This window comes from Cyphellophora europaea (genome assembly GCF_000365145.1).
Source record: "Cyphellophora europaea CBS 101466 unplaced genomic scaffold supercont1.3, whole genome shotgun sequence".
In the NCBI taxonomy this organism is placed as follows: Eukaryota; Fungi; Ascomycota; class Eurotiomycetes; order Chaetothyriales; family Cyphellophoraceae; genus Cyphellophora; species Cyphellophora europaea.
Window position 1 is genome coordinate 2,756,967 of NW_008481809.1, and position 27,125 is coordinate 2,784,091.

General features: G+C 53.6%; 11 protein-coding genes across 11 annotated transcripts; 6 read left to right on the forward strand and 5 right to left on the reverse strand.

Annotated features, from left to right (window-relative positions):
- Nucleotides 1-397: 397 nt before the first annotated feature.
- HMPREF1541_03960 (histone deacetylase RPD3) lies at nucleotides 398-2,368 on the reverse strand (the record flags this gene model as incomplete). The annotated part of the gene is made up of 1 exon (XM_008718308.1): nucleotides 398-2,368. One exon carries the CDS (start codon nucleotides 2,366-2,368, stop codon nucleotides 398-400), a length of 1,971 nt encoding a protein of 656 aa, XP_008716530.1.
- Nucleotides 2,369-3,022: 654 nt separating this feature from the next.
- HMPREF1541_03961 (26S proteasome regulatory subunit rpn11) lies at nucleotides 3,023-4,030 on the forward strand (the record flags this gene model as incomplete). Its single annotated transcript, XM_008718309.1, has 1 exon — nucleotides 3,023-4,030. One exon carries the CDS (start codon nucleotides 3,023-3,025, stop codon nucleotides 4,028-4,030), a length of 1,008 nt encoding a protein of 335 aa, XP_008716531.1.
- Nucleotides 4,031-4,236: 206 nt separating this feature from the next.
- HMPREF1541_03962 (uncharacterized protein) lies at nucleotides 4,237-5,061 on the reverse strand (the record flags this gene model as incomplete). Its single annotated transcript, XM_008718310.1, has 1 exon — nucleotides 4,237-5,061. The coding sequence occupies one exon, from the start codon at nucleotides 5,059-5,061 to the stop codon at nucleotides 4,237-4,239; it is 825 nt and encodes a 274-aa protein (XP_008716532.1).
- A 3,112-nt stretch (nucleotides 5,062-8,173) lies between these two features.
- On the forward strand, nucleotides 8,174-9,940 carry HMPREF1541_03963 (uncharacterized protein; the record flags this gene model as incomplete). The annotated part of the gene is made up of 2 exons (XM_008718311.1): nucleotides 8,174-9,721; nucleotides 9,770-9,940. The coding sequence occupies 2 exons, from the start codon at nucleotides 8,174-8,176 to the stop codon at nucleotides 9,938-9,940; spliced, it is 1,719 nt and encodes a 572-aa protein (XP_008716533.1).
- Nucleotides 9,941-10,906: 966 nt separating this feature from the next.
- HMPREF1541_03964 (uncharacterized protein) lies at nucleotides 10,907-11,842 on the reverse strand (the record flags this gene model as incomplete). The annotated part of the gene is made up of 3 exons (XM_008718312.1): nucleotides 10,907-11,223; nucleotides 11,288-11,742; nucleotides 11,793-11,842. 3 exons carry the CDS (start codon nucleotides 11,840-11,842, stop codon nucleotides 10,907-10,909), a joined length of 822 nt encoding a protein of 273 aa, XP_008716534.1.
- A 331-nt stretch (nucleotides 11,843-12,173) lies between these two features.
- Nucleotides 12,174-12,416, reverse strand: HMPREF1541_03965 (uncharacterized protein; the record flags this gene model as incomplete). Its single annotated transcript, XM_008718313.1, has 1 exon — nucleotides 12,174-12,416. One exon carries the CDS (start codon nucleotides 12,414-12,416, stop codon nucleotides 12,174-12,176), a length of 243 nt encoding a protein of 80 aa, XP_008716535.1.
- Nucleotides 12,417-13,159: 743 nt separating this feature from the next.
- HMPREF1541_03966 (uncharacterized protein) lies at nucleotides 13,160-14,152 on the reverse strand (the record flags this gene model as incomplete). Its single annotated transcript, XM_008718314.1, has 2 exons — nucleotides 13,160-13,349; nucleotides 13,398-14,152. The coding sequence occupies 2 exons, from the start codon at nucleotides 14,150-14,152 to the stop codon at nucleotides 13,160-13,162; spliced, it is 945 nt and encodes a 314-aa protein (XP_008716536.1).
- Nucleotides 14,153-16,557: 2,405 nt separating this feature from the next.
- On the forward strand, nucleotides 16,558-18,066 carry HMPREF1541_03967 (uncharacterized protein; the record flags this gene model as incomplete). Its single annotated transcript, XM_008718315.1, has 1 exon — nucleotides 16,558-18,066. One exon carries the CDS (start codon nucleotides 16,558-16,560, stop codon nucleotides 18,064-18,066), a length of 1,509 nt encoding a protein of 502 aa, XP_008716537.1.
- Nucleotides 18,067-18,583: 517 nt separating this feature from the next.
- Nucleotides 18,584-20,314, forward strand: HMPREF1541_03968 (uncharacterized protein; the record flags this gene model as incomplete). Its single annotated transcript, XM_008718316.1, has 3 exons — nucleotides 18,584-19,463; nucleotides 19,511-19,671; nucleotides 19,724-20,314. 3 exons carry the CDS (start codon nucleotides 18,584-18,586, stop codon nucleotides 20,312-20,314), a joined length of 1,632 nt encoding a protein of 543 aa, XP_008716538.1.
- Nucleotides 20,315-21,559: 1,245 nt separating this feature from the next.
- HMPREF1541_03969 (uncharacterized protein) lies at nucleotides 21,560-24,754 on the forward strand (the record flags this gene model as incomplete). The annotated part of the gene is made up of 1 exon (XM_008718317.1): nucleotides 21,560-24,754. One exon carries the CDS (start codon nucleotides 21,560-21,562, stop codon nucleotides 24,752-24,754), a length of 3,195 nt encoding a protein of 1,064 aa, XP_008716539.1.
- Nucleotides 24,755-25,456: 702 nt separating this feature from the next.
- Nucleotides 25,457-26,965, forward strand: HMPREF1541_03970 (uncharacterized protein; the record flags this gene model as incomplete). Its single annotated transcript, XM_008718318.1, has 1 exon — nucleotides 25,457-26,965. The coding sequence occupies one exon, from the start codon at nucleotides 25,457-25,459 to the stop codon at nucleotides 26,963-26,965; it is 1,509 nt and encodes a 502-aa protein (XP_008716540.1).
- Between the last annotated feature and the right edge of the window lie 160 nt (nucleotides 26,966-27,125).

Here is a 27,125-nt window from a genome sequence, read left to right on the forward strand (position 1 = left end):
GAAGGCCGATATCCAAATTGTAGACTGCTGGGTATCAAGTATGTCTTCATGACACAGGACTTGCAGTATGGCATTGGCGGGCATAGATACCCACAGATGAGAGGAGAACAATGAACAAAATGTTGATCGCATTCAGCTCTAGCTAGCAAGCATGACTCTCAGAGCCCGAAGCAGTGTCAATAGCCGGACCATGCTCTTCCTTGAAAATGCAGCCCGAACTAACGATAGTACGAGCTTTAATCTGAACGGCCTCGCCCACCCATAAACTCCTTGCTCAAATACCCTACCACGAGACCCCCAGCCTGATGACCCTGGATTAAATCCCTGGACGCTCTGATTTCGTTCGCTTCGAGCCGCCGTACTTTGGGATGCTGTAAATTCGGGTGCTCTCAATGCCCTAAGTCGTAGCTTCCGCCTTCGTAGCAGCTTCGGTGTTGGCTTCGCCATCCGCATTGGCCTGCTCTCTCTCCATCCTGCCTTCTTCCTCCGCGGCAATAGCCTGATCCTCGGCATCCATCTCCTGCTTGACCGCTTGCAATCCCTCTGTCTCGGCAGGAGCGGCGTGGCTGGGTTCCTCAGTAGTTTCAGCCGCGGTGACGCTGGGAGCTGCGACGGCAGGGGTATCTTGCACAGGAGACTTTGGTGGAGTGATTTGCTGAGAGACAGTAGCTTCTTCGGCTCCTCGAATTTCGGCAGTTGCAGCAGTGGTAACATCAGCGACACCATCGGTGCCGTCAGCCTCACCCATGGCCACATCCTCATCAGCATCGGCGGCTCTCTGAGGTGACATGGCGCCGGAGACAGCTCCTGAGCCGTTCGTCGTGTGCGTAGGATCAGGAGTCTGGGCTTCGGTTTGGGGCTCATCAACGTGCATCTCATCATCTGGTAAGCTGGACCCCTGAAGCGGGGTCCCGACACCACTGCCAGTGTCCAGGCCGGAGTCTCGACCGACATCCATGATATTCCGAAAATTGGTTCTCGCATTCTCCATGTCACGACCAGGGATTGTTTTGGGACGGCCAGGCCGTTCGTCCTCCATGTCATCGTCGCTGTCATAATATTCGCCATTCTTTTCGACCTTTTTGTCTCGTCTGCGTTCTGTTGAGCGCTGATCTGGGTATGTATCTTCATCAAGGTCATCCAGCTCCGCCTCTTCGTCATCATTCAAGCCCAATGACTCTCGTGGAATATCAGTCATTTGCACAGATGGAGCATTCTGAGTTCGCCTCATGTTCTCCAAGACTTGCGCGAGAATTTTCTCCAAATACTCTCTGGAATTCGCGTTGTCCATGTTGGAGGGCCGAACATCCAGTTCGTAGTCAGGAGCGTAATACTCGTAGTAGTCATTATAAGGGAGATTGGAAGAAAGCGGATCACCGACAAGGCAACCGGTTTCGTACGCCCATGTTCGAGCCACGTTGCGCATGGTGTAGCCTCCACCTCCGAGGATGAGAGTTGGCAAGTTGAATGATTTAACGAAATTGACACAGTTGGCGTGGCCCTTCATACTCAAATTGAAGCATCCTAGCCTGTCACCTGACAGCGAGTCGCCACCACATTGAAGGACCACAGCCGAGGGTTGGTAGTAGTCCATGGTGGCTTTGATGACTGGCTCGAAGATGCCTTTGTATGAGTTATCATCGATGCCATCACGAAGAGGGAAGTTGACCGAGTAGTATTTGCCCGAGCCCACGCCGATATCTCGAAGCTCGCCAGTTCCGGGGAAGTACTCTCCGTACTTGTGGAAGGAAGCAGTCATGACTCGATCAGTTGTGTAGAAAGCCTCCTCGACACCGTCACCGTGATGCACATCGATGTCAATATACAGAACTCGCTTGTGAAACCTGAGTAGCTCAATGATGCCGAGGACGATGTCATTGACGTAGCAGAAACCAGAGGCTTCACTCTTTTTCGCGTGATGGAGACCTCCTGCCCAGTTAATGGCAATGTCGGCCTTCTTCCTGTTCAGACGAGCAGCGCCCTCCATGCTACCGCCAGCACTGATACCGCAAAACTCAAAGAGGCCGTCAAAGACAGGGCAGTCGTCACCAACGTTGTATTTCTGCTGCTCTTTCTGGTACGACTCCATGTTGTCTGGTGTGACTTTTGCGAGAAAGTCGATGTACTCGTCCGTGTGGAACTGAGTCATCTCGTATTTTGAGGCTGGCTTTGCCCGGTAGATCTCCATCTTCTTGTAGAGGCCGTAGTTCATGATCAGAGAATGCGCCAGCCGTATTCTGTGCGGCTTCATGGGGTGGCCGCTCACATAAGCGTAATTGCCAACGTCGGAGTCGTAAAAGTATGCGACTCGCTTCCCATCATTGGTTCCGTTCATCTTCGCCGGGTCCACGGGCGCGAAGCCAGCCATAATGGGCAGGAATTGCAGAGGATTTGTAGGTCAGTAGAGGCTGTGGTAGGTTTAGAGAATTGTTTGATCGTTGTGTCAGGTCACAGTGACAGACGCTGTAGGACTCTCAAGACGCGGCGATTGTTTGATGGGAATGTTGAAATTCGACCGTTGCTCTCAGAGCATATGGTTCTCCAATCGCGGCGGCTGCCAGCGCCTGATGCGGTTGGGTCGCGGTGACGGGAACGTTGGTAGTGTATTGAGGCAAACAAAAGTTGCGTAGCTTGGAAGGCGAGTAAGTGTCTGCAGTATGGCGATATAGAAGGTAAAAGTATCGAGGGGTGCAAGAACAAGGGAAGCATTTCGGGCGGGCTGGGGAAGAGCAGTGACCGCAAAAGTGGATCCCCAAATTCGGCGAGGCTTCGTGCGGCTTGAAAGGCTCCCAGGTACGCGCAGCTGTCCATCATCAATCGCCATCAACTGCGATCCGTGTAATTGACCATTTGATTTCCAGATCATTCGATCTGTACTTCTCCGACATAAGCGATTCCTCATCTTCAAGCTTCTGCGGGCCAGTCTGCAGCATAACACCTTTGTGCTACGCAAACACCCTTCGCACCCAGCGACGTTCGATATCCTCTCAGACATTTCGATCAGTCACTCACCTCGCACAACATGGATCGCTTCAACAGAATGTTGCAGGCTGCGCAGATGGGCATGGGTGGCGGCGGAGGCGGCGGAGACCAGCAGAACCTCGTCGATAACTCAGAAACCGTCTATATATCATCACTAGCCCTGCTCAAGATGCTTCGGCATGGTCGCGCCGGGGTTCCCATGGAAGTCATGGGTCTCATGCTGGGTGAATTCGTCGACGATTTTACCGTGCGAGTAGTCGATGTCTTCGCCATGCCGCAATCCGGTACCTCGGTCTCCGTTGAGTCAGTCGATCCAGTCTTCCAGACAAAGATGATGGATATGCTACGGCAAACAGGTCGGCCAGAAACCGTTGTTGGTTGGTACCATTCGCATCCTGGTTTTGGCTGCTGGCTGTCGAGCGTGGATATCAATACCCAGCAGTCATTCGAGCAGCTTACACCTCGTGCGGTTGCCGTCGTCGTCGATCCCATACAATCTGTCAAGGGCAAGGTCGTCATCGATGCTTTCCGTCTCATCAACCCACAGACGCTGATGATGGGTCAAGAGCCCAGACAAACCACGTCCAACCTCGGTCACCTCAATAAGCCATCGATACAAGCCCTCATTCACGGCCTCAACAGACACTATTACAGCATCGGTATTCAGTACCGCAAAACTGGCTTGGAGGAGAATATGCTCATGAACCTGCACAAGGAGGTCTGGACGGAAGGTCTTGAATTGCCAAGCAGCTTCGCCCAGGAGCGTCAAAAGACAGAGGACGGTCTCAAGCGGCTGGTCGATCTGGCAGACGGCTACGAGAAACGGGTTCGTGAGGAGACCGAGCTCACCAAGGACCAGCTCAAGACCAGATACGTGGGCAAGGTCGATCCCAAAAAGCACATTGAAGATGTGGGTCAGCAGCTGATTGAAGACAACATTGTTGCCGTCTCAAGACAAATGATTGACAAAGAAGCAAGCGTGGCGAAGAAAACGGAGCCGCTCAACGGTCATCGCAATGGAACAATGGAGGTCGATGATGAGCTGTGAGCGCCTGAGCATAGCGCACGGCTGTAACTCTACTGGTCCGGGCGACCGAGGATCAAAATGCATGCATGGCGTTCTGAGACCTGCAATAGGGCTGGGATTACTTTATGGTCGGACGTTCCAATGTTGGCCGAAGACAGGCCAAGGGCACCTTTTCAGTGTGCTAGTCCGCTGTAATTCGGTAGCCACAATCATAAATCATTCAACGCTTAGTCAATACGCAATTGCCGCATCATCTCAGTCTCATCCCCTTCCACCATCTTCTGATGCCACCCGCACCCCTTGCCCCATTTCACCGCCTTCCCCTTCGCTTCCGCCTCTGCGCGCAGCCGGCTGACCAGTGGCCCGTCGGGCGCGACACTCGGATAGCCCGCCAGCTCCACAGCCTCTAGCTTCGGCATCGCCTTGAGTACGTCCTGCAACAGCTCGCCACAGAAGTCTGTATAGAAGCTGTAGCTCACACGATATTTCTCAAACATGGGCTGAGAGGGATCCATCTGCACAAAGACACGCAGCGTGCGCACCAGCTTTACGCGCGAGAGGCTGCGGGCGACACCCTTGGTCACTCTCCAGACAGCAGGCGGAGCGGTCCAGCTGCTGCCGAGGGTGATAGAGAGGCGTGTAATTTGGCTGCGGTAGTGCGGGGCGAGGTCGGAGGGCGTAGGCAGGTATAGGAAATCTTGCAGGGGAAAGAGGCGGAAGGTGGTGGTGCTGTACAAGATGTGCGTCGCTTCGGAGTGGATTCGTTTGTTGAGCAGGAGAAGAGATAGGTTTTTGCAGGTAGGCAGGTTTTCGTGGTCAGGGCCGTTGCCGGCGATGGGATCGGGGTTGTTGAAGAGAACGAAGTTGTAGACTCGGTGGCGGAGCTCGGTCGGAAGGGCAAGAAGATCAAACGTGCCCCTCGGCTTGAAGCCGGAGTCTTCCTGCTCTTGGTCCTGCTGAGCTTCAGCTTCTGCTCGAGCCTTCTTGGGTTTGCGGTCGTCAGGGATTGGAAAGGCGTTGACGAGGTTGGTCTTCCATTTTTGCCCCGGCATCGAACGCGCACAGACGAAGGAATAGGTACGTGTGTTCGGAGAGAGAAGAGGACAGGTGAATAATTCGATTAAGTATATACGGGAGCTTTACACACTCATCGTGGCGACCAGATGAGGGGTTCGGCAATAGCAGATGAAGGGAAAAAGTGTACCGGTGTTACGGGGCAGTCGGGATCATCAACTTTTGAGGTCTACCCTCGCTCTTGAGGACAGCGGAATTTGGTCTTCCCAGCTAATACAACTTCGCGAACAGTAGGTAGACAGTGAACGCGAGTCAAATTGTCTGGGTTACAACTTTCTATTAGATGAAGAAGAGGAAAGAAAGGTGGTGGCGTCCAGGCCGCAAATCAACGGCTCCCACCGCCAAGGCTAGAGCACGTGAGCGTTGCAGCAAATCTCTTGGTTGGCGGCCGTAGTCCCTTTACTACGCTCCTCGAGTGTAAGCATACCTAGTTGTACGGAAAGGCGTCTGTCAACCGCCAACATCACACGCAGCACACTTGTAGCGAGCATGCTTCTCAAGATCTGTCATGGCCAGGGATTCTAAATTGCCGGTCATTTCAGCAAGCAGCTCGACCTTTGGCCTGCTCTCCACAAGAACAAGGGTGACTTCCCGGGCCTGGGGTGCCACGCGCGCTTTCCCTTCTGGCATCAACCCGGTGGTCTATGTATCGTTCACATCTTCGTGACGACCGATCTATCTCAAAATATAAGTTGAAAGCTTCTGGAGTGCACCGCTGTTCATAATGGTCCCGAGCACATATGCAAGATCGGTCGTCGCACATTTCCTCCGACGATACACTGATTCTGGGCTCTGCCATTTTGTGGTCCACCGAGTACCGAGCAGCGCTGAGGACCTTCCGTATGCTGTTGATGGCAATCCGAGTTTACTTATTCGCGTCACTGGCTTTCGCGCGTAAACGGTCATCGCACTCTCATAATATCTTCTCATATTTTACGTGACTTAGGTGTGGTATTGGGCACCATATGCTACGGGCATAGGTATCGCCTGCGACGGGCAAGAACTTGGAATTCAAGGTCAAGACACGAGAATATAAGGTGAGACTGCAGTATTTGCGTCGATAACGACCACAAAGAAGATCGAGTTATCTAGACTTACGTATCGCTCCCATATATCAGCTGGCAAGCATGAGGCGAGTTCGTCTCATCCAGTATGCTACTCATCTTTGATCAGGCAAACAGGTAGACCAAACAAGTGCAGTTGTCTATTCAATTTCGCACTGACATTGCATGGTCCGCCCATCTCTGGAGCATCAAAGAGGCTTCTCCGGTAAGTCACCTTTGAGATGTGGATGATGAGGTGCAGTGCTGACTGGTTATAGTTGTCCTTGGTGTCCGGTGTTCACGCTGCTCCGCCATCCTACTTCAACTTCTCCGAGAGAGGCTCTGTTTCGCGCTGGTGACTGCGAGGCGCAAGCTAAGATGTCGATCGAGACCTACAACATGTCTTTTGACGACATCAAGTTCCTCTTCACTTGCGAGGGCCCTCATTCGTGAAGGCCAATAAAAGATTGATCACATCTCCATGACAAGATGGCCGCGTTTCGCGACAAGCACCTCCCGTTGACCAGGTCCAGATCACAGGTCCGATGTACTCGATGCTGGTCATAAGCCACAACTATCTGAGTAATGACCTACTTGCAATCAAATTGCTTCACCGCGTGAGATTGTCCTACTCGTCGAGCGAGTAAGTTGAGAAAGAGGCATCTTGCTGAGACCAAACAACGCCTGGATCGTAGCCACCAGCGAATGCTTCTTCTGCTAGCAGATAGCATGTAGATACCTTTTGGGCGCGGAGTGAGCTAACGGCGCACTTCGCATTCGTCTACTCATGCAGATGCTTCGCCAAAGGCGTGTGAAGGTGTATCTTTTCCCAAAGGACTCCGGAGGAGGCGGTCCTTCGGTAAATCCCACCCAGGAAAAGGCAAGGCCGGCGGCGGGGAACTGCCTGAAGCACACCCAATCAGCAAACCACCGCCTAAACCACAGGCGATGACACCCTGGTTAGCCCCTCCGCAAGATTCCACTTTTTGCGATGCTTTCACCCGGGGAAGTCCAGGCTGAGCCACGTGATACATGTGCCGAACCCAAGGAAATCTAGAAGCGATACACCTTAGCGCAACCGACAGTCGTTCTACCAAACAGACCCGACACCATCGACTTTGATGGCAGTATATCTCATCGGCGCGTCGATTTCAGCCGGATGGCAAAATGGGCACGGTTGCGGAGAAGAGACATAGGACTCCAGCGGGGAGCCCTTGCCCCAAATGCGGCCGCGAGTTCAGCAGGAAGGACTCTCTGCAAAGGCATTTGAAAGTTCACTCACAGGAGCGCGGCCCTCTCCATCGCATAGTGCATGAAAAGTTTGTATGTTCCATCCCTTCGGAAACAGGCAGCGGGTTTCAGATTTCGAAAGGTCGACCTTACGCTGTGTCTCCCGCACCGGTCAATGAGCCCCAAAGTTATCGTTTGGATGCATCCTGCTCGAGCTAACAATGAAACACAGAGAGCCTGTACGCCATGTCGTCGTTCAAAAGCCCGGTGCACGGGAAATAACCCATGTGCACGGTGCGAGCAACTCCAACAGGAGTGTAGCTATGAATCGGGCAAAGTTGGCCGGACTCAACCAAAGACCAGCACCACATCCAAAACTTCGAACACGGATCAGGAGTCCGATGTTGAAGGGAAGTCTTACGCCAACGGTCTATCGCCTCCAGCATCGGAGCTAACGGAGGCACTACCGAACACATCATCTCCGTCTGAACAGAAATCTTTCCTGACAAGTCCGACCCTTCTTAGAATTGAGGAGCCTGGGCAAGATATAAGCACGGCAACGAGCTCTCATACTGAACTGTCCTCAACTACAGCGACTTCGAGTACGGTCCATCTTACGATACCTTACGAAAGCGATATCCGCACCACTTTGCTCAACGACAGAGCGCAGATATCTCTGATCCAGTCTCCCTATGTCTCGCCAACACTCCATGTCTTGGATCCATACAGCTACAAACTGCCCTCAATCGCCGATTCCCGCTCACCACATACACCATCCTCTGCCTCAGCAGCCCTGACAACATGCAGATACCCAGTCATGCAGTATCTAGCCCCTTTCATGGATCGGGACTTTGGTTTTAGCCTTGCAAGCGATCTACTCGACACCTACTTTTCGAGCGCCTTTAGTGGCCGCATGCATCCTACGTGTCATCACCTGCACAACTTCATCGTGCGGCGATGCGACGTTTTGGACCCCTTGCACCCACGGAAGATGCATCCGGCTTTACTAGCAAGCATGCTATTCGTGGCATCACTAAGCGACAAAGCCTTGGGCCTGTTCAGTGGACCCGAGGAAAGAGACCGCATATGCAAGTACCTCAGCCTGCTGACTTATCGCCTGCTTTACCCATCACGCCTAGAATCACTTCTCAGTCAAGAGGATCTTGGGCTGCCCACATCATGTGCTTCTATGCCATGCTACACAGACGAAGATATTCATCGCGCACTCGACCCCCAAGGCACGGAACCACTGCCTGTAACCTGGGGGACAGATTATATTATCACCTTCATACACGTCTCCTCCGTAATTTCAGGTAGTGAGAAGAAGGCAGCCAGTATCCGCTGGTGGAGCGTAGCTTTCAATCTCGCCCGCGATCTCAAACTCAACCGAGAGATCGACACATACTCGGCTCAAAAACAATCGAGTGGCGACCAGCCCATCCTCACTTGCGGTTGCTCGAATCCGCAGGAGCTCAGCAAAGATTTCATGACTGAAGTGCACCGCGAAGAGCGGCGCCGAACATGGTGGCTACTCTTCCTGATGGATCGACACCTTGCCCTCTGCTACAATCGGCCGTTGGCTCTACTCGAAGCTGAGTGCAAGGACCTCTTACTACCCCTTGACGATGTCACCTGGCAGTCTGGTGCACAGCCGCATAGCCATGGCTTCCAGCAGAATGGTCCTCGCTGTGTGCTTGCTCCATCTGGGACTGGCCGCGATAACGGCCCGTCGGTCACATGTACAGGTGTTGGTCTATTCGAGTTTTTCCTTCCTTTGATGACTGTTACGGGCCATCTTCTAGACTTCAATCGAGCGAAGAATCATCCCGTCCTTGTCTCTGCGGGAGCCTCTATGTGGTCGTCCCAGGAACGCCAGATTCTCTCCGAACTCGAGCAATACCAGGACAGCCTCGACCGACTGACCGTGCCCGAGTCGCCAATTGAACGTCGTACTTCAACGAATGCCCAGCAGTGGTCACAAACACCTCCAGCCTCTGTCCACGAAGACTCGGAAGCCACGCATATTGCCAAGACTGTCTCTGCATACGCAAGACATGTGATGGCGGTCCTCCGTATCTTAATGGGCAGTAAATGGGACCCAGTGCAGCTTTTCGAGGATGCGGACTTTTGGACTTCGAGTCCAGGTTTCAAGGATAGCATGTCACACACTATTACAGCAAGCGAGTGCGTCACCGAAATCTTGGAGCTCGACCCAGACTTCAGCTTCATGCCGTACTTCTTTGGTATTCAACTGCTGCACGGGAGTCTTCTACTGTTACTCGTGGCGTATAGACTGCAGGCGGACAGCGGGATGGTCATACTCGCAGCATGCGAGGCCGTTGTCAGAGCCACTGAAAGCTGCTTCGTAAGGGGTCTCTAGGCTATTGAATCATGACTTGCTAATTGTCTACAGGTGACCCTGCCAACCGACTATCAGCGGCAGTTCCGCAATGTAATGCGCAGCGCCATCGCACTTGCCAGAGGTAGGGGTGATCGTGCGAGAGAAGGCGAGACCGAGAAGCAGTTAGCCAGTGTACTGGCCAGATATCGTTGGAGTCGAAACGGTGGTGGCCTAGCCAGATGATACTCACGACCATAGCATCCCATGAGTTTCAACTGGCTGCGTGAGATCATCGCGCGACGACTGTGGCCTTGCCTTTCCCCCCAGCGCCGACGAACGCCGGCGGATGCTCAATCTCAATTGTTGTACGTCGTCCTTTACGGAAGCACGGCAAGCAACAAGTAACACGCAACGGAAGAGCGACCAGTGTCAGAACTTTGCCCTTTGTAGGATACGGCAGGAGCCTCCTCAGGCTAGAGCAGAATGATTGAAATTGTCGACTGAGCAGTCAGACCATCAGACCATACTGGGTTTGAAGGCCTGGTGATGACCAATACTCATCCTTGCACTGCCTGCTGATAAAGTCGCCAGAAGGAAACGAGACAGGCAATCCGATAGTCACTACATCTGTGCCGAGGCTGTAGCTACGGCTCTGCCCATTGATACCTCCCACAGAAGAGACTGTCAGTTGATGCCGAATCGTCAGAGTCAGTTGCAGAAACGAAGAAGCCTACTTAGCATAATATAGCCAGGTGTGTACAGAAAGAGGAAATTGGGATCTAGCAGAGAACGGAGCAAAGATCATGGTCTCCATCATGGCCGTGATGGGAAGCACATAAATGCACAAAGGCAGACAGCGTTATGTCACTCTGGGTTCTTTTTCCTTTGTAACCCTTGCCAGAAGCTCTAGAGTCTCAACAACATGGTGCACACAGTATGTACCTATCAGCCACCTGTGAGTGCCGCTGCATAGTCACCTACTGGACCATCTCCTACCAACAGTGCTGTGGCCTACCGACTGAGTCAACATACGATCATCGCCAGGCTCGAAACCTGGTCTCTGACATATTGTATCGACCTGACCAAACGGGAGGCCACAGTTCTGCGGTGGTATTCCGTGCGATGGTCCCTTGGCCGCCCATCTCGTGTAAAAGCCAGATCTGCGCGATCGACTGACTGTTGTGAGCTGGCCCGGCATCCATTGTCTATCTAGGGCAACTCCGCTTCAATCACCACGTCTAGCGCCTTCTCATGTCTCCATACACCGGCGATCTTGAGCCCGACCGACTCGAGAAGGCTGCGGAACTGTGACTCGGTGCGTTCCTGCCCGCAAACGGATTGCATGACGTTGACATCCATGGCCGTGAACGCCCAGGGTGCGTTACGGTCGGGGATCATGAGGTCCTTGATCAGCAGTTTGGAGAATCCCTTTTCCATAGCCGGAATGATGTTGTTGAGGATACGACGGCAGTCATCATCACTGCTGAAGTCGTGTAGAATGTGGTGAAGCATGTATTCTCGCGCTCCTAAAATGGCGTCTTTGTCAGCGTGGATGTGTGGCTCAGCATGCAAAGATTCGTAATGTCATACCTTTGACTGGTTGGAGCTCGTTCCAGTCGCCCACTTGGGCTTCGAACCCATCCCGCTCGCTTCTGTCCACGATATACGCCAGCTCCTGCAGAATCAGCCGGCCCTTCAGGTCTGGAAAGGCTTTGCGCAATCTGCCGAGGTCGCCTGCATCCCCGCCGCCGATATCGACCAGAAGGATATCGTCGTCGGTTGTTGGACCATCTTTGCACAGTCGTTCCTGTAGTGGGTAGAAATTGTCTTCCCAGAAGAAAGGCTTCCCGGCATTGTACATCTGAATCATGCCCCCAAAACGAGCGCCCATGGCAGGGTCCTGGTTGAAGTAGAGGTACAGGGGTTGGTCTCGCATGTTGTTTGCGTGCTGAAATGGGCCGTTGGCTGGGTCTTCGGGATTTCGGTGTGAAATAGAATCAAGGAAGGAGGGCACCTTCCATCCCACGTTGAGAAAGTCATCGAACCTGTTGATAGGATTAGGGTCGAAACGTGTCACGAAAGAGGTGCTGCTCACATGAACCCAATGGAATTCTGAAAAGACTTCTGACGTAAGGAAGACGACATTCTCGTGCTTGTGTAAGTGTCGATGTCGACTTCACGAAGGGTGCCATTGGCAGCCAAGTGGCGAACAAAGCGAGCTACATCAGGCAAATCAGCTCATGGACTGATAGGAGGCCATGTTGAGTGGACGTGACCCCTCGTTCTACCTGATCTTCCTTTGAGATTGGAATCGTACCGACTAGTCGTGGATCGGCCCCCGAAGCCTCTGCGAGCTGCGTACTCGTCTTTGGCTCGCTGCCGACATCTCCCAGGGCATCAAAAATCCCCCACTGGATCCCTAGACGAACAGCAAGGTAGTGGCCCGGCTATGACTCGCCTCCCCATTAGCATGCTATCAATTGAAGCTTTCTAGATGCTGTCGAGCCTCTGGAACCCTGCGAAGAGCGCTTCGGTGAAGGGTGGTACTGACTTCGTTGAAGGTTATCCTATACACGGCTTCATCAGGTCGCTCTAGCTCGCCGAGGAATGCGCCGGTAATTCCCATCAGCTGTTGACGTTCAACATTGGATAGGCTCTCTCGAAGTTCGCTCGCTTGGCTGAGCAGGCCTGTCAGCTGCTTGATGGCTTCGGACGTCATCTTGGGCTAGTCAGGAAGAACGTATCGCAGTTGACAATGATGGGAATGATTGAAGGCTGTCGCTTATCGGAACACAGTCGCGATCTGCGTGAAGCTTGCTACGCGCAGGTCTCGACGACACAAGTAAGGTGGACTCTCTGGATTGGCACCATCACCGAAACATACTCCCACCGCTTCGCAGCATGGTCAACTTTTTCCACTGTGGGACTCGCTTCGTTGTCGGCCAGTGAGCTGGGTTTTCTATTTCAGCCTGGCACAGGGTGGCCCATTGTTACGGTGCATAAAAGGGGACGGTAGGTTGTCACTGAGATGCAGCTAAGCGCGGGGCAAAACGCCGCGCAAACTAGGGCCGTGGCATGCCCCTCTACGGCGTTCAAGGCATGTGGACCTAGCTAAAGATAGAGACCGTCTACTGCGTAAAGAGAACAGTCTGAGACGAATGCAAGCTGAAATTGCTTGATGTGATATTTGCCTGTGACGTGAGTGATGGTAGCCGAGGAGATTAGGCAGCAAGCCTACGATTGGACACGGTGGATGGGTGTGTAAACTGTATATATATGCAAGACCACCTGGAGAGCTGCTCAGTCCAGAATCTTCATTTTGAAAGAGACCGCCCTGCTGTCTCGCACCGATAGCGGATGCTGGGCCAAGTTAAACCCGCTGTTACTACACTAATGGTTTTCGGCCGTGGACAATGACACTGGCAAGGTATCAGTGGTGGTCAGGGTTGCAAGAAGGATTTCTTACAACTTAACATTCAAATGATTCTTGGGATCGAAGATTTCCTTCCTCGCTAGAGCTGTCAGGACTTGCAGCTCAGCTTCGGAGCGTTGCAATGCGCCTGTGAAGCCTCGAAGCAAGAACGCGTCGAGACCTTGATCAATGTTGGCGAGTTCAAACGTTCCGATTTTCTTCATATCTTTGTCTTTGGGCCTGGCCAGCATGTCAGTAATGGGCGACGGAGCGATAAGTAATGCTTACCAGCGGCCTATGGGGATGTTCAAGGTGGTTTCGACGACATCCACAAAGCCTGCGGCGCGCATCTGCTCCTTCCATTCCAAAGATGCTTCCCATGGTACATTCATCTTACGACCACACTCAAAGAGAAGCCGCGCGGATTCTGCGTATGCTGATGTCTCAAGGTCCAGTGTACCATCCTCGCAAAAGGTCTTCGGAAAAGTCATCTCCAACTCGAGATATCCACCAGGCTTGAGGTGGTCATATGCTTGCTTGATCAACCGAGGCCAGTCATGGATTGCCATAAGAAGCTCGCGACCGAAAATGAAGTCGAAGCGACTCTTCCCGAAGAGCCAATCCTCCTCGATATCCTCGATCTCGAACTGAACATTCGGTGGGACCCAAGTCGGCATTGTCGGGGCGACATCAACACCTGTGATTGTGGCTGACGGGTGTAAATCCGCCATATCTATGGACCAGATACCCGAACCAGTTCCGAGATCAAGAATGTTGTGCGCGTCGTCGGCAATAGGCGCCAAGTGAAGCTTGCCGCCTAGTAGCAGCAAGAACTTTGCATGTTGAAGGTCGTTGCGATCCTGTTCCGGTTCATCGATTGGAATGCCCTGTACAGTTCTGCCGTATGATGCGTAGGTGCGACCATTCTCTGTCACACCTCGACGGATGTCGGACGCCAGGGAACTGAGGTAGGATGTGGTTGTCGATTCCGCATAGCCTTCGTCGAATGACTCGCGGTCATCGGCAGCGATCTGGTCCGCCATTGATCTTTATCAACAAACGGTCGATGTATCGGTGCTGGAGCATTGAAGAAGTCCCACGTTTGTACATTCCAAGGATTACAGGAGAATGAGGCTAGGGGATACTAGGCACGCTCCGAGAATGGAGTCGCGAGCAGTTTCTGCGTTCACTACTGAATTTCCGGGGCTCGCTTACAGACAATGCAATTGTTATGAGCGAATGGGATCTTTAGCGTGTCGTCTAGTGCTGTCAGTTCCGGTCATATCCGTGATCTGATGTACAGCGCATCAGTTCTGGGCGCAAAGTTGCTGTGCCATGCTTGTCAGTCTGGACCCTAGACCGTAGATTGGCCAACGCAGCTCCTTGCTCCGACACGCCAACAATCATCATAGCCCAGACTCGTTCGACCTGCATGGGAAGAGATAGGAAGGGAGCATGTGAATCGCAGACTCAAGGCCTCGACGGTCTGTGAATGTATGTGCTACTGGCCACCGTAGCAGCCCGACTGCCCTTCTACTACCATCGTCCTTCCTCTTTGCTGATGAAAGCATCAACAATTCTCGATTCTATTCGATTCGCGAGCCACCGACAGTCACCAGGATAAAGGAGGAGTAGCATATCATCAGACATCTCGTTGTCTCAGCACTTGAAGATTTCTTCGACTTGACGGCAGTCGGGAGTGGACGAGTCTCTCGTTGTTCAACTCGATCTCGGGCACATAAAGGATACACATCGCCATGAACGCCGTCGCTAAGTACCTGAAGTTCGTTTTCGATGATACTGCCCGTCGCCAACGGCTATAAATCGATCAGGCAGGTTTTCTTGAAAATAAGGACCGTAAAGCAGTGCCTTCTGTCTGTGTTGGATCACTGAGGCCATCTCTGTTCGAGCGCATCCATCTTCTATTTCCCAAATCTTCCTAGTGTCCGGCATTCCCTCCCGGCCAAATGTGTCTGGATTATGCTCAGCATTCATCTTGGCTTGAACTGCAGCCGACTCTTCTTATCGTGTCTGTGCTCAGGTTAACTTCCATGTCAGGCCTTGCTCCTCTTCGAATTGCTACGTTGGTGTGACCCTGACACGTCGTCGTTAAGGTCGGGGGTCGATCAGGATGTGAGGCCATGCGTCGGATGCTTTTGAGACAAGGTCGGTCTGATCCACCCGCGATCGACAGAACTGATGAGCAGCCTCTCCGGAGCTATAATAGAAGCTTTGAGGTGTGTTGAGCCGTGAGCTCGGGGCACGTGCCCGTCACCTTGGTCGACCCCCGGTAATGAATCGATAGCATTGTTGAAGAGCTCCCGGAGAAAGGCCCTCAATCTTGGGCCGTGCTTCACTCTGTGTCGTTATGCAAGGAAATCGGTTCGCCCGCGCTGCAGTACTGCCGCTGATGCTTTTGGACCTTGACCGGTCAACCATAAACTTTCGTCCTCAAGCTGATCTAATACTCACTAGCTTTTGTCGGCAACCATAGTCATACAAGTGATATTCCTCAATCCCAGCAAAATAGGTGACGACTGACAATGGCGGTTCAATAAACAGCTTGACCGAAGTCAAGCTGTTTTTGGCAGACTTCTTTACACCCAGTTCTTCCGTCGAAGCTCCGCCATATAGGCATGTTGATCGGGACTGGGTGTGTTCCAGGTCTGCTCCACGAATAGCGATGGTCTGAACATTCGATGCACGGCGTACCCTTGGCAAATTAGCTTCGATGGGCGCTAAGAGATGCAAGACTTACCGGCACAGATGATGAAGGCCCCAGCCAGCACACAAACCAATACCACGACCTCTTGTGGGAGTCCAAGGTCACCTTCGGCCATTTCGAACGTAGTCTGAACGTTGCAGGATGAGCGGCGTGGTAGGAGATTCTGAAATTCTAGAACGATCACACTGGCGATCTCCAATCGATCACTGCAACCGCACGGCGCAAATCTCTCCCAAGAAGATGGAGGTCGTGCAGAAAATCATCTTGGACACGGAAGTCGCGAGAAGCTCTTATATGGCATACCTGATCATGATTCAGTGTCACCGACCTTTTGAGAGCCCCATTCTGGCGGCCAATCAAGTCGAAGTTCTAGCCCGTCCTGCTAGATATCCGGCATGCTATGGAAAAGACGAACAGTGCTCCGGTCTCAGAGAAGCACCACCCGAAGCCTCTCAAGCACCCGTATCGTGAGCTAGCTAAGGCTGCGCTATACCAGAGATGGCAGCGAAGGCGAACAGTCCAATCACAACGAGGGTGATGGAGCATCTTGTGCTGGGCGCTATTTCGTCTCTCGCCCATGGCAATCTTTCTCTCCTCCACTTTCTATCGTCCATTCCGCTGCCTCTTAAATCACTTGATCGGAGCTGAAATTGGCCGCTGGGTTGCAGATACCCGTGAAACCTTATCGATGCGTCGGTCCGCGAATCCAAGACCCACGCCTTGATGGGACTCACAAGTTCTTCATCTCGCTCCCGCCATGGCTGCAAAACATGCAAAATCCGGCGTGTGAAATGCGATGAAACACGACCGAGCTGCAACAAGTGTGTTCAGACTGGTCGCAAATGCGATGGACCATTGACCGAGAGAATCATCATAAACTACGGGCATCAACATGTCAATGCCCCAACAAGTGTTACAAATCAGTCCCTGACCACGACGAACCCAGTGCACAAGCCCTTCACCAATCCTGATGAAGCACGGGCTTTCGAGTATTTTGTGCATCGAGCTGCACCTGCACTGGCTGGTAGCCTGGATTCGTACTTTTGGATGACTCTGCTGCCGCGATTGAGCCAGTCCAGCCAAGCCATTCGCAAAGTTGTCCTCGCAATCAGCACACTGTATGAGCATCCTCTAACCGACGCTTATCGTAGCGATGGAATACACTACAGTACTTGGCAACACCGAGCGATGACCTGGTATCGAGAATCACTCTCGCTAGCTTTGCAGCCTCAAACCGCCATCGACGAAAAGCAGCAACTTGAATTCTCTATGTTATCCTGCCTCCTGTTCGCCAGCGTAGAAATACAACACGCTAACGTGCAGACTACACTCACATTACTGCGGCAAGGCTATAGACTGATTGAGAGGTACCTGACACTTCAGACTCTGACCTCCTCCCGGAGCCCGGTCTGGATCGAGGATATCGTCTTGCCATTCCTCGTGCGGCAGGCTGTTCTCTTCACCATCTTCGGCCACGTGCTGCCATCAGGGTTCTTTGCCATCGTTGACAGGCTTGTGTCGACCAATCAAACCGTCATCCATTCAATTGCAGACGCCCGAACAGCTATCTACTCCATTATTTTCCGTGTCTTCAATCTCGTGCAGGATGCAACAGTCTCAAATATCGGCGATATTGTAATAAGGAATAACGTCGCCGAGAGACAACACTCCCTTATGGAACAGCTATGTCAGTGGCACAGCGAAATCGATCGTTTCATGGCTGAGACGGCCCGGTCCTCCACGGAACAGGCTACATGCCACACCTTGATTTGCAACCAAGGAGTGGCATGTATTTGGCTCGGTCGTGTACTGGACACCCCCGGCGTGAATCCGTCGATTGAGGACGGTATGTTCCACGAGATCTTGTTACATGCGGAAAGGGCCCTCGATTGTTTGGCCAGAGCCTCCGATGAGCCTGGGGTTATACCATTCGTTTTCGAATCAGGCACTGCCGCTCCTCTGTTTTTCGTAGGGTGGCAGTGTCGCTCCCGCGACTTACGTCGCCAAACGCTTGCATTGATGAAGCGCCTTCCGCTTCAAGAGAGTCTGTTCGTAAAAGAGCTCCAGATCATCGCTATGAAAAAAATCATAGCATTGGAAGAGGGCTTTTCCACAAAACATTTCGATGAGGCCGAGAAGGCACGACTGCCCCACGTGAGCCATTCAATGCCGTTGAATCAAGTCGTTTGTAAGTACCGGATTTTCCTCGCATTCCCCCGTTTTTGTAACTGAAGTATCTTGCAGGCAGGTCTCTTGCACTACCACGACCAGAAATTTTCATAGCAGGCGCATCGCCGGTCGTAGACTGTGATCGGGAATGCTACGACTCGTCGGGCCAGTCCAGCCCCTGTGCAGTAGGAGGTCCATAGAAGTACTTCTAAGCGCTGCTATTTCGAAGCGTTATTAGGACGTATTGTAGACTTCGAGCTTGTTCAAACCATCAGCTAATTAGATGTTCTGGAAACAACCATGCCGCCAAACACATACAGTCCCAATGGGCGAGTGGTAGCTCAATAGGATTTCAGACGATTCACGTTGTGACCCAACATTCACTGCCTGAGTCGAGGCTGTAATCGAGCCTTGCAGGCCTTGGCCTGGGACCTCTTGACGCAGGAGCTTTTGGAGTCGAGCAAAAAAGTGTCATGAGAACGGAAGCATTCATCTCTTCTATCACATCGCTTTCTGTTGCTTCTTGCCTCGCCATTAATCCATCGTTTTGCGTCGAGCCATGCACCTGCTCCCATAAATAATGCTCCGCCGTATTTCCTTACCTCTTCTTAGGGGACTGCCGCAGCCGCAGCCTGCTCTCCGCACCGCGCTTTCCATTTCCCAGTCGCGATATTACGCGAAGGCTGGGAAGCCTCCATCATATCAGCAGCCGTCTTTCCAGCGCAAATCTCCCTCGAATCCTGCAGGGCCACAACGGTCGCCGAATGCAGTTCCTACCGGTGAAGATGACATTACAGCCAGCGCAACTCTGAACTCCACCCAATCCTCGCCGGAGGATCAAAGGACGGGTTCAAAGGCGCAGTCTGCCTCAGAACAGCCCAGCGATTCTTCAGCCGCCGATTCTGAGCCTCAACAGCCATTGCCTGACCTCACAAAAGGCATTCCATCCACATTGGATGCCGAATTGAGGAAAGCGCAGTCGCAACAAAAATCACACAAGGCAAGCCTCAACATTACTGAGGACCCTTCGGAGTCGATACCGGGTGAAGAGGAGGAGAGCCCTCGTGACCGCAATCCTCGCCCGGAGTATGTGTCATCCAGTGACCGGAAGAAGAATTCCGTTATCAGGTACACTTACCTGTTTCTGGGTCTCGGTGCTGTGGGCTATGGCTTGTACTTAGGGCGGAATTGGGAGACCGAAGAGTTGGAGCAGAAGCATGCCGAAGATGCGCCAAATGGATGGGGCCCGGGCCTGGTCTACGGGCGGGTCAAGGCTCGTATGGGCTCGACTATGAGTTACTACCATGATCCGATGACTACTAAGCTGCTACCGGACGAAGAGAAAGATCCCAATCTCCGCGCGCCCTTCGTCCTGGTGCTTAGCTTGGAAGACATGCTCATTCATCAAGAGTGGTCAAGAAGTCACGGATGGCGAATCGCGAAGCGCCCGGGAGTTGACTGTAAGTCTTGTGCTGTACATTCGCTGTACAACCACTGACGCCCTCAGATTTCTTGCGCTATCTGACTCAATATTACGAGCTCGTACTGTTCACTAGTCAACCGTCAGCGACTGCCGACCAGGTCCTGAGGAAACTGGATCCATTCATGATGATTCGATGGCCACTGTTTCGAGAAGCCACCCTGTATAAGGATGGCGGCTATGTCAAGGTACGGGAGTCCACCAGATGTGTTGCGATGACTTGGCTTACATAACTTGCAGGACCTCTCTTACCTGAATCGTGACCTTAAGAAGGTCGTCATCATGGACACTGATGCTCACCATGTTAAAAACCAACCCGAAAATGCCATTATTATACCAAAATGGACCGGGGACCCCAACGATCAGACACTGATTCAGATGATTCCTTTCTTGGAGTACCTCGCAACCATGGGTTTCGATGATGCGCGAAGCGTCCTCAAATCCTTCGAGGGCAAGTATATACCTGCAGAGTTCGCCCGTCGGGAAAAGCTGCTTCGGGAAAAGTTCGAAGCAGAGCGAAAGGGCAAAGGCAAGCCGAAGAAATCGCTGGGCCTGGGCTCGTTGTTCAAGCAGCAATCACCGGACGGCATACCAAGTACCGAGGATGCTATGGCCGAGGGCAAGATGTACTGGGATATCATGCGAGAGCGTGGGCAACGCAACTACATGGAGCTTGAGAAGAACATCCGTGAGGAAGGAGCCAAGTTTCTGGCGGAAAGAGAAGCCGAAGAGAAGCGGATGCAGGAAGATGCGGCAAAGAATCTGAGGTCCGGTGGCTTCCTACCGGGCTGGCTTGGAGGTGGCCAAAAAGACGAGGCTGAGAAGAAGTGATGGAGGAGCACTCCTGGTTCGTTTCAGGACAGGTTCTGTGTATTTTTAAAACGCTCCCCTGATGGTGAGTGTCGGCCGACCTATATCGCCGGCATGTGTATTTACACAAATGTAGACAGGTTGGGCACAGGATATGTTGAGCGCAACAGATGGATGGACGGTGTCACTTTACGACAGGTGAAGCGTCATTCTCACCCAGATAACGAAAGCTCATCTCCCAGCCCTAGCTTCCCATTGTAGTAACAATACCGAGGCAGCCCCTTTCCCCTCCATATCTGCTAGGGCAGAGACCCTCGTTTCGTCGCATCCAGAGTAAAGCAAATGTACTCCGTATTGCTGTGTAGATTCTACAGTATCACTGCGACCTGACGCCTATATCGCCAAGGAGGTATTCTATTTTAAGGCTTATGGCGTTGCTTCGGCGCGTCCTTGGATGCCGATCACCCGCCATGGATGCAACTTTACTGCTTCGCGAAGAGCTTCGAGAAAAAGGGGAGTGCGTCGTTTGGGTGTAGATCGTTTTAGATGCCAGGAAAGGCCTAGGGATGATGATTTCCAGACAGTCTTGCCAGACTCGGTAGGCCCGTAGTCCGAGGTTGACGTCTCCAGCGTTAATTTCAAGCGTAGCATGGGGGCCAGCTCAGGCTCGTCTCGCCGCGAAGGGCAGCTCAAGCGAGACGCGGCTAAGCTCAGCGGTGGCTCAGCATCGCCAACGCCTTCCATGCAACATCCTGGGCCACAACTCCTCCACAAAACACGTTCACCTTTTAGCACTCTCTAGCTTTGATCGGTTCTATCGCGTTTCCTGGCTGGTCAGCACACGTATCCTCCACGAACACTCATATATTGCGCCCCAGTTGGGATTCCCCGCATCACGCTAGTTCGTCGCGAGCAATACGAGGGTCAAAGGGCAACCATCACCTTGAGCCCGCAGCAAACACGTCCAGGGCAATGGCGGCTGCCCTGCCATCACCGCGATTGTATTGTGTCTTCGCGGATACCCAGCTCACTACGCGATGATCAGCGAGACTTTATTCCGCTACCCTCGACAACATCTGGAGCGTTGAAGGATGGATTACGTACCGAGTGAACCAATCTCGCCGATAGGGGTCGATGACATTGATGACGCTCATGGCCCTACACGCGACACATCGTTGCCATTCTGGGCTCCAGCTTTTGGTCCGCCTACGACAGCATCGGCAGCTGCCTTTTTGCGCCTGCCACCGGAAGTCATCCTGAGGTGAGATGCCTAACCAGCCAAGACTTGTTCTACCGTCCGGACCAGGGCTGTGTTATACTGACTCTACACACAGAATACTATATTCGGTAGATTCGGATGGGTTTGCGTCACTTTCGTTGCTCAATCGCAGTTGGTATCACCTGGCACAGAAACAAGAGCTGTATGCTCACCATTTGTCGCGATGCCCTTCATATGCACTATCCAACAATGTCATCACGGGTCCGTTTCGACGAAATGATCTCTATCGCCTGAAAACCAAGTTCGCGGCCGAAGTCAGGAGGAATCTATTCGAAGCATATATGCGACCTCGACGGACACTGATCAATCTCATCTCGGTCAATGCAAATTCATCAGCAGCTTTTCCTGGTGGAGAAGCATTTCGCTTCGCATTCTCTCCCAACGGACAGACTATCCTAGCGTTGAGCTCGTCCCGTATATACGTGCTGGATGCAACAACGGACAATATAGTGGTCCGGAAGGAGCTGAAAACACTTAGAAGACCCATCGCTGCGTCCATCACGGATGATGGCTCGCTTCTCGCCGTCCTATCCTCGAGGCATCAGGTCAACGTGTACGGTCTTACACCGGAGGGTCCAAGGCATCTCCAAGTTCTGGCGCTGAACGATCCACCGCGTACAATAGCCCTGGCTCACGAGGGGACGGTCCTTGCCGCAGCATACGAAGGTTTAGTCGAAGTGTTCTCATTGGCGGCGAATGCTCTGTCAACCGATCGCAGGGCAGTGCGAAGCGAAGCAATGGATACCCTACAGTTTTCGGGCGACGGCTCGATGCTGGTAGGAAGCTCTCAGAGCTTGGATGAGCCGAATGCTGTTGTTATCACCGCACCTTTCTACACCGAGAACGATCCAGATCTGAGCTCGCGGGAAATCCACAGTCGGATGTGGACAACACAGATCCTCTTTCCTCAGATCAGCAGCGTCTGCAGCCACGCAGAACTGTTGCAAGGGCATATTGAAGGCGATGCCAATTGGCTATTTGCCTACGACCACAGTCTCATGTCATATCGAGCTGTCCGGACTGATGACACACGCACGGGCGTCGCGTATTTCCTCAACCCTCCAATCAACCGGAGATTCAGTCTCCCTTCGCCGTCGACAGCACCGACCGCCTCGGCTTGCGGAACTTTGGTTGCATCTGGATATCATGGTAGCGGGATGTGGATTTATGGCGTGCCAGAAAGACTCGACATCAGTCCTGACATGGGATCGGTGGTCGAACGCCACGAGGAGCGAATGAGAGGTCGTGTTCACCTCACTACAGCTACCGGACACATCGAGCCCCTAATGGCCTACTCTCCTTCGGTATCAGGCAGCAGTGATGAGATGGAAGGCCTTGATTCATTGGCTCAGAAGGTCGACTGGCGCCAGAGTTTGTTTGTCAAATGTCGGGGTGTCAACAGCTTGGAAGGATGCTCTGCTGCGAAGTGGGTAGAGCGGACTGAGGCTCGAAAATTCGGCTTTTCCGGCAAACGTTTGGTCGTGGTGGCACCAGGCGGCGTTAATTCGTTTGGTGAAGAGCTGGGAGAGGATGTCATGCCCGTCGACGGTTCGAGGATCTGTCTGCTCGATTTTGACTATGTTCCTTCGTCTCTGCAGGATCGCGAGATTACGATAGAAGTCGGCGACAAGATGCCCGAACTACTGACTGAGCACTCGGGAGACATCGATACCGAGGTTGCCCTGGAGAGGCGAAGGACTGTACGCGGCTCCGGTCCTCGCAGCGCACCGCGAGGACCTCTTGGCCGTTCACAAACAGCTGCCTCGCCCCCCGGCAGCAGCTACTTCGGAGCCATGCCGCTCCGTCCGAGTGCTTCCCAGCCATCATCGCCGAGCGAGGGTGTAAATACTCCTCCTGTGCCACTGCCTCCGACGAATTTACACCGAAGCAATACCTCGGGCGGCTTTCGCGCAGCGCGATTTCCACCACGTCCCCCATTGGGCCAGGACTACGGAGGGAATGCCACCAATCAGCCGACAGGACCAGGAAGACGCCCCTCACAGGACAGCTGGGAGACGCCGCCTCCTCCATATTCGTCAGGGGGCCAGGGGCACACTCCTACTAGCCCCCCATTCATGAATTGGCCGCACCTCCCCAATGGTGGCGTAAGCAGTAATTTTGGCGGCCCTGCGATGTATCCGCAGCCGCCACGCGGGCAACAGATACAGGCAGGCAATATCCCAGGACCAACTGCAGGCTATCACAATAGTGCATTACTGGCACCACGATTGCGGGGACAACATCTGGCCACGGTATCGGAATCTGCCATCCCTCATCGACCGCCTATGCCGGTGCCGTTTGCTGGTGTTAGCCCCGAGCATACCAGGTCCGGCGCAGCAACGCCAGATCGGCCATCCCCAGAGGAGACACAGCCTATGATGAGGGCGAACATGAATGAACCCATGTCATCGCCCACACCTCATGTGTATCCAGCCGGACCTGGAGTGCACTCGCAGGCGGAGCGCCCTAAGCCACCAGCCACGGGAGGAATTACGTTGACCGGTGCCAACTTGCAGAACAGGTTGAACCATCCCGTGCCACCACCGCCTCCAGGCAGTCAGGATCAGCAGCGGTCTGTATCGGCGCCGCTCTCTCAAAACCAGCCGGCTGGCTACGGCTACAGTGGTCCAACGCCAGGGCAATTGTCTAATCTTGAGCGGAGAGTGTCCCAGACGCAACGTCGACCACTGAACGTAATGACTAATGGCACCTCATCTAACCTTGCTGCTGTAACCCCTTCCCCTCCTCGCGGCGCATGGGGAGCGGCGGGTGTACCTGGCTCACCGAGCTTCAATCGCGCCATCACGACGCCAAACGGTCTCGTACGCCCCGGTTCTGGAGGAACCGGTGTCTCCATACCGACTTCCAGCTCCACGCCAAATCTCCACGCCCCAGGACGGCCAAAGTATGGACGCCTTGACACGATCGAAAGTATGGGTAGCCAGCCTGACCACCAGGGTCCTATTCGGATGCGAGCATACAGCGTGGAAGAAGCTATACCAAGTCCCATCAGAGAGCATCTGGGTGCAACATATGAGGCTACGAGGGCGGGGACCGACCCGTTGACATTCAATCGTGGGAAGGGTAAGAAGAAAAAGGCGAAGAGTGAGGGTTGGAGTGGTCAAAGTGAGGCCGGAACATCAACCGTGAAGAAGAGAGGAAATCGCTGTGTGGTCATGTGAGAGACTGCCATGCAGACATCACCGCGAATCGTTCTGGATTGAAGAACATGGAGAGCACTAAATCGTTTGTATATCCCTGGACTGGTGCCACAATGTAGGCGAAATGAATGGTACCAATTTGAAGCATTTACAACAGCATGGTCTTGCTGAGCTGGTGTTGGATTTGAGGATTGCATACTAGTGTTTTATAGCCCGCGGAGAATGGAATCATTATGTTCGTGGAATATTTGTTGGGGCCTTGACTGTCGAATGATCATGTCTTACATACGGATAGTCCATGGTTCACTCAAAGCCTGGCATTGAATGCTACCTCCTCCGTACCTAGGTACCCCAAGATACGGAGTACATAATCCCATTCAGCGCTTGCCCGCTTCGGGTATCATATCCGCCCGTACGTCACAATTGGGATTTTGCCGCGACCCAAAATTCTCCCGTCGTCGTATCTACAAACCTGCGGCACGGTTGAGCTCCGGGACCAACTCACAAACCGCTTCTCAAACCTTCCCCTGAAGCCGGCGATAGAGAAAGAGGAACAACATACAACCCGCGGCCGTCCTCTAGACTCTTCCGCCTCTTCACCCCCAGTCCAGTACCCCACCTAAGCTTCAACGAACCCGCATCACCCCTCCTCTCTGCTCTCTCTCGGGCACGCACCATCTTCCGCCCCCTCCACTCGACCCCCCGACACACAACCCCTCGACCATGTCAACCTCCGACCCACCACCCGACACAACCGCCCTCCCCTCCCTCCTCCCCCTCAGCACGCTCCCCGCCCCACACGGCCGCGGCCCCTCCTCCCGCGCATGGCAGGCGCACGCGCACTCGTCCCCGGCAGCGCCCCTCCTCGCCGTGGCGGCCGCGGACAAGAACGTCTACGTCTGGAGTTTGCGCACGTTCCAGCTCCTCAGCACTATCGGTGGAGGGCATAAGCGGAGCGTGAGGTGTGTGGAGTGGAAGGATTATGGCAATGAGGGTGGGAATGGTGGGGATGGGGGAGAGGGGCTGCAACTGCAACAGCATAAGAGGAGGAAGGTCACACTTGCGACGGGGAGCTTTGATGCGAATGTTGGGGTGTGGGAGCATGCGAGTAGTGCGAGGAGGCGGGCATGGGGTGGTGGTGCTGCAGCTGCGGCTGCAGCTGGAGGGCTGGAGGATGCGGCTATGGGGGATGGTGTGGATGAGGTGGAGGATGATGGGGAGGATGTCAATGATAATGAGGAGTGGAATTTCACGACACTGTTAACCGGTCCGGATTCGGAGATTAAGGGTATTGCATTCAGTCCTAGGACCTACGGCGCGAATCTGCTGGCGACGAGCAGTAGAGATAAGAGCGTGTGGGTGTGGGAGGAGGTGGAAGATGAGGAGTGGGAGACTGTTGCGGTGCTGCAGGAGCATCAGGGAGATGTCAAGTGTGTGAGGTGGTGTGAGGGCGTGACTGTCCAAGGAGCGGACGGGCAGGAGAAGGTGGTTGGCTCGCGGGAACTACTGGCCAGCGGGAGCTACGATGATACGGTACGGCTGTGGCGGGACGTGGAAGAGGAGGGAGACTGGGCTTGTGTGAGTGTATTGGAGGGCCACGAGGGCACGGTATGGGGCGTCTCCTGGGAGGGCTGGGTCGATCAACAGAAGATGCCGGAAGGCTGGGAGATCGACTGGGAGCCCCGGCTGCTCACGTGCTCAGACGACTTTTCAGTCCGGGTTTGGAAGCGGGAGTTGAGTGAGCAAGAGCAGGAGAAGAAGCGGAACGCAAGGATAAATGGTGCTGGCGCTGCGGCGGTCACTCAGCGCCTGCCCAGCATTCTGAAGCCGACGGGATACTTCGAGACCTGGGTGGAGGAGGCACGCCTGCCGCAGGTCCACGTGCGCAGCGTTTACACCGTCGACTGGAGCAGGCAGACGGGGCTGGTGGTCACTTGTGCGGGTGACGGTGCGATCGTTGTCTACAGAGAGGTTCAAGAGGGCCAGCAGCACCAGCAGCAGGATGTCCCCATGGCGGAGGCACCGGAGACGGAGCATAGACGCCAACAAAGCAAGTGGGAGGTGGTTGCGTTGGTGGAGGCTGCGCACGACGAGTACGAGGTCAACCATGTGTGCTGGGCGGCCAGGCGGGACAAAGACACGCGGTTCGAGGGCGAAGAAATCATCGTGAGCACTGGCGATGATGGAGACATCAAGATTTGGGCACTGCCGGAAGACTTGTGTCGGCGCTGATCAGTGCTGTTGCCGCACAGTTTCGTGGCAGCGGGCCTCAAGCTCCGAGAAAGGATCGTCCGCAAAGTTATGCTCGATTGATCTGCACACTGACGCCCACACCGTTGCAAGTCGGTGATGGCGGCTTCCCACCACTCCCTTGTTGCGGATCTACACGGAT